We start from the raw sequence: 5,167 nt of genomic DNA on the forward strand, positions 1-5,167 counted from the left end.
CTGGAACATGTGGCCTTAAATAAAAGGACTTTAGTATATGGATTTAGACCTGAGAGTGTCTTAAAGTTAAGCAATCTGTCATCTCTAAGAAGATATTTGGAGCATCCATGCTCCAAATATTCCAAATATTCCAAATAGTTATTCCTGCAGTTAATAACTACTGGACTGGAGGAAGGGCAATCCCACTGGGAACATTAGGTATTCAGGTACCATCCTTTCTGGAAATCATGAGGAAAGATCTAGAAATGAACAACAAAGAAAGAAAGTTCATATATACTTAAGTTCCTGCATTGTATTAGAATGCTCCTATTTTTCTCTAAAAGTATTTCCACTTTTTAACACACAATTTCCATGAAATTGATATCTAACAAGAAATATGAAAACTTTTTAATGTACATGTAAATGTATCCAACTAATTATATGGGAAAATATAGTTTTCAATATAGTATTTCATAAATATAGTATTTCATGAATATAGTAACTGGAAATTTTACTACACTTGATCTTAGCCAAAAGGCCGAGAAGCGATAGTAACTGGAAATTTTAGAAGAAGATTTTGGTTAGTCTGTAAGGGTAAAACATCAGACATTATGATAAGTGATATCAACATAAATTGTTTTAACCCATTCCCTACTTATATAATGTTTCACATGTAGAGTGGACTACAAAGATTAATCAAAATTTCTTTGTAGCAGTGCCAGTTTTCAGGTTAGCATTTAAATTCAAAGAAGACATATTGAAATTCTGATCAGTATGCACTAAGCGTCCAGTTTAAACTGAGTCGCTGCTGATTTAACTATGATGCAATAATGACAACTTTCTAACTGAGAGGAGCCCTTGATAACTATACCCACGCCATGGACACTGCTCTTCTGACGTGGTCACCAAACAGTAAAATAATTTATTTCTCCTAAATACTGTAGCAGGGAATTTGTAGAGCAAGAGCTCTTTTCTTTGAACAATAAAATATCAAGATTAATGTGTAGGCAATATAGCCACATATTCATAAATCCCTAGATCACCAAGCTGGTCATTCTCCTGCCTGCAGTCTTCTTCCCTTTCTTTTGAGGTAGAAACAATGATACGGGCTTTGCGTTTCTTCTCTGTCCCAGTGGACTGCACATCAATCAAGCATACATTTACAAACTTTGCTTTTTAATATTCTCCAAACTGATTATTTTATTTAAATGGTAGCTATAATATAAGTTCCAAGAAACGGTGGTCAGCAAATTGTTTTCAGGCATGGTAGTCTTTCTTAGGGAATGAAGTAATAATGTTTTATCTTCTTTTATATTCTGTGGAATCTTTAAAATCCTTTTTTACTTTTTATACCTAAGTGTAAACGTCTTGCTTAATAGAGTGCTAATTACAGGTATTCAATAAATGTATGCTGGTCTTTTGCAGATGCCGCAGCACCTAGGAGAGACAATTGTTCTCTTCCTATAGTTTTCTTATTCTCCCATTCCCCAACACCAGACAAGAACCAGAATGAGATATAAACTTCAGTTATGTTCAGTAAAACCCATTAAACACTTACCCTGAATTAAATGTTCAAATTTGCAATGATGAAAAATAAGGTATGGCACCAGCCTTCTATGCAGGTTGTACTCTAGTGATCTGTAGCTACATATGAAACTCTAATAAATCCATCAGTCCCTGTGATTCAGTTTTGGCATAATTATGTTTTAAAGAGAATTCAATTAGATCAATTATCAGCATTAACACTTCTGAAAAATCCATTTCTTCCTTCCTTAATTTACATTAATTATGAACTGCTCCACACATTCTCATTCCAAACTCCAAAACTCCAAAACCTCCATTGTAAGTCTGGAGACTTGTTTTCTCACTCCTTCCTTCCTTTCTTTAACACATTTGCTAGAACATCCTCCCTCCCTGCAAGCAGAAGGAGGACAAGAGCTGGGAGTAAAACTAAAGAGAAAGTGGGGAAGCTGGTAAACACTCACTTGCTGTATTATTGACTATTTTAAAAATTCCTCTTATTTGATTGACCTCCTGAACTAGATGGCTGAAGTAGGCATAAAAGACACAGGATATTCTTCTATAGTACATTTGTTTTACAATACATATGAAGTATGGAAAACTTTATATTTCATTATATTCATAATTCTAAGACCAAGTTTTGAGACAGATATTTCCACTGTGCTGTTATCTTATAATATTCCTCCAATGTCTTTGAAAGTAAAGGGCAGACCCCTTGTGCATTCAGTGTCATGTTTTGAGCAATACATCTTTGCAGATTATTCTGGAATAATATATATCTCCAACAATAGTGGGATATCTAAGTAAACCCAAAAGAATCATTTTCCTTTTTTATTTTTTAACTTTTCAGAAATTTATTTAGTTCCCGGGACCAGATACTGAGTACTGTAAATTTACAGGTTTTTTTATTTCAATCCCAACAACAGTATTTCACCTTAAAAACTTTTAATGATTTTTACTGGAATGTCAATGGTCTTCATGGTTTGCTAGTTATGTCTTCAAGTCCCAATTCTCCTGCTCTGTTTTATTCTTGTGCATTTTTCCAACAAGTGTGTTTGTTGTCTTCTCCCTGAAGAATCTTATTCCACTCTTGAAGTACCTTTGCCTCTTCCAGAAGGGCTTTCTCCTCCTCTTGAAGAGCCCCGTTTTCTTCTCTAAGAGCCTTGTTCTCCTCACGAAGTGCCTGTTCCGCCTTCCACAGAGCCTGTTCTTCCATCTCTAGTGCTATTCCTTCTTTCATCAGGGCTTGTTCCTCCATCTTGATTGCTCTCTCCTGGTGTTGCAAGGCCTTTATCTCCTCATGGAGAGACCTTATTTCTTCCTGAAGAGCTTTTGCTTCATTCTGGAAGGCCTTCTCCTGTTCTCTGATAGCCTTGATCTGTGCTTCCAGAGCTCGATTCTGTTGCCAATAAGATTTTCTTTCTGTGTTCAAAGCCTTGATTTTTTCCCCTGCTGGTTTTTGGCTCTCTAAAACCACATTTTTAAACTTCCATAGAACCTCGTTTTGCTGTCTCAAGGATTGATTTATCTCCCTGATCAACTGGTTGTCCATTCGGAAGGCTTTGTTTTCTTGTTGAAGAGCTTTATTTTCTCCCCAAAGGGACTTGTTTTCTTTTCTGAGAGCCTTGTTTTCATCCCTGGACACCTTATTGTCTCTCTGAAGATTTTTTTCCACCTCATAAGACTCCTGTTTGAACTTATTTTGGTCTTGGGTGCAAGAGAAAAAAGAGGAAAATAAGTGCAATATTTTTTCTCTGTTTATCCATTTTGATTGACAGACAACCATTATTTCTTAGTGTTTTATCTGAGCAAAATATATACACTCCAAATATTCTGGGTTCAGCCAAAGGTGAACTATTAATATTTACAACAAAAAATAGTCCTAAATTTGTTGCAAATTTGTTCATATAGAATTGGTTGTTGTGTTGACTTGTACAGGTAATGTGGCAGGGATCTAAACAAGGCTCAGTCAGGCCCCACTGCAGGAGAAAAACAATCAAAACATGAAGACAATTCAGTAACTTAACTGTTAGGTTAGTGTAAAAAAGTTTAAAGCTGAACACATGCAGGGGCAAATTAAATAATTCTAGGATATATATTGGATATTGATCAAAGTGAATGAATTGAATTGTTTGTGATAAACTGAGTAAAGCTCTGAGTTAAAGTATTTCTACCAAGCTATTAATCTTCCTCTACTCTATTATTTATAATTATATTACTGGTTCTTGATGTGGAAAAATATCACATATTTATATAAACATTTCTCGCTTTGTAAGAATTAAAAAACATTTTTTCAAAGAAGTTATTATACACCATAATTTTACATATATTTACTTAGTTATTTACTAGTGTTGTTAGATATTTAAACAGACATTCATGCTTACATTTCTGTGGTCTCTGAATTCCCAGTGAGGCTGATTCCTTTAGTACTAGAAAATAACTAGGCAACATTTTATGTCATCTATAGTGATGTCATATAGTGTTGACAACTAACGAGATAATGGGAGCTATATATATAATGTTTGGGTGTTTTTTTGGTGTGTATTTTAGGAAAAAAGGAAATTAAAATATAAAATTATATTTAATACTTTAATGTATTATTAAATGAATATGTATATAGCCCTTGCTTTTATTTAAATTATTATAATTAACTTTAAACATTGAGTTTTGTTATTAGCAAAGTAATTTTATTTTTTCCTGTAATTGACAAATACTAGGAACTACTATACAATCAAAGGTGAAAGTATTTTAAATAATTTTAAGATCCTGATGAATAATAAGTAGTAAATAAATTTGTATGTTATACCAAGGAAATAACACTAGCAAGATTTTAATTCTAGTAATCGTATCTAAGATAAATTTTATATTATTCAGCATATGTTCACTGCTAGAATATAAAGCAAAAGAGTATAATTTTTTTAAATGTAATCTTTTGATTAAATATAAAATATTTATATATTTATATTTATGTACATGTCATGTTTTAACTATTTATACTTACAAATGTATACTTGGTTTAAGGTATAAACTTGAAAATTGAAAAATAACATGTATAAGACAAAACCAAAACCACTCACATCTGATTAAGATTTGCCAATTTATTCCCTGTCCCAGATTACTTAGTAGCTGCTTACATTATATCTGCTTAACAATGTTGAAGAAAAGTACCTTTTTTCACACATTTTTAACTCTGTATTTAACTTTAAAATAGTAAAACATAATAGCATGGAATGAGAGTTAATATAAAATTAAGAAAATCCATGTGAAGGTTTTCAGTTTCTTTGTTTTTCACTTGATGAGAGTGAAATATCCCTTTGATCATCTCTATCTGTAATTGAATTGAGAAAGTATTTTTTGTGATTATGTGCCAGCTTATTCTTTATATTAGTGTTTCTGCTTTTTTGCTATTGCTGCCATGGTAGCTAAAGATTCAGAAAGAGTTCCAAAAGACAAAGAGCTCTGGACATTCTGTTTGGAATGAATAACTTTTGAGGTTTAAGAGCAAACTAGGAAAGAAGAAAAAAAAAATCTCTGTAGCCCTGACCTATTGAATAAACTGAATTCATAATTTAAAACCTGTCCTCAAATTAACTACAAATGCAGATGGTTTCATTAGTGAATTCTTCCAAATGTTTAAGAAAGAAATACTATTAATATATCCACAAAT

At 32.5% G+C, this 5,167-nt stretch overlaps 1 protein-coding gene and 1 pseudogene across 1 annotated transcript; both read right to left on the reverse strand.

The window, feature by feature from the left end:
- Positions 1–440: 440 nt before the first annotated feature.
- LOC116857178 lies at positions 441–529 on the reverse strand (annotated as a pseudogene).
- A 1,824-nt stretch (positions 530–2,353) lies between these two features.
- On the reverse strand, positions 2,354–3,917 carry LOC116857162 (coiled-coil domain-containing protein 70-like). Its single transcript, XM_032841066.1, has 2 exons — positions 3,885–3,917; positions 2,354–3,479 (listed from the first exon to the last, which is right to left on the reverse strand). The coding sequence occupies exon 2, from the start codon at positions 3,284–3,286 to the stop codon at positions 2,525–2,527; it is 762 nt and encodes a 253-aa protein (XP_032696957.1). The 5' UTR covers positions 3,287–3,479; positions 3,885–3,917; the 3' UTR covers positions 2,354–2,524.
- Positions 3,918–5,167: the final 1,250 nt, after the last annotated feature.

The sequence above is a fragment of the Lontra canadensis genome, unplaced genomic scaffold (genome assembly GCF_010015895.1).
Source record: "Lontra canadensis isolate GAN:19392208 unplaced genomic scaffold, GSC_riverotter_1.0 scaffold119, whole genome shotgun sequence".
NCBI classification, from domain to species: Eukaryota; Metazoa; Chordata; class Mammalia; order Carnivora; family Mustelidae; genus Lontra; species Lontra canadensis.

Excerpts from the sequence above, each read along its gene's own strand:
- LOC116857162 (XM_032841066.1), bottom strand. The coding sequence starts at position 3,286 with ATGGTTGTCTGTCAATCAAAATGGATAAACAGAGAAAAAATATTGCAC.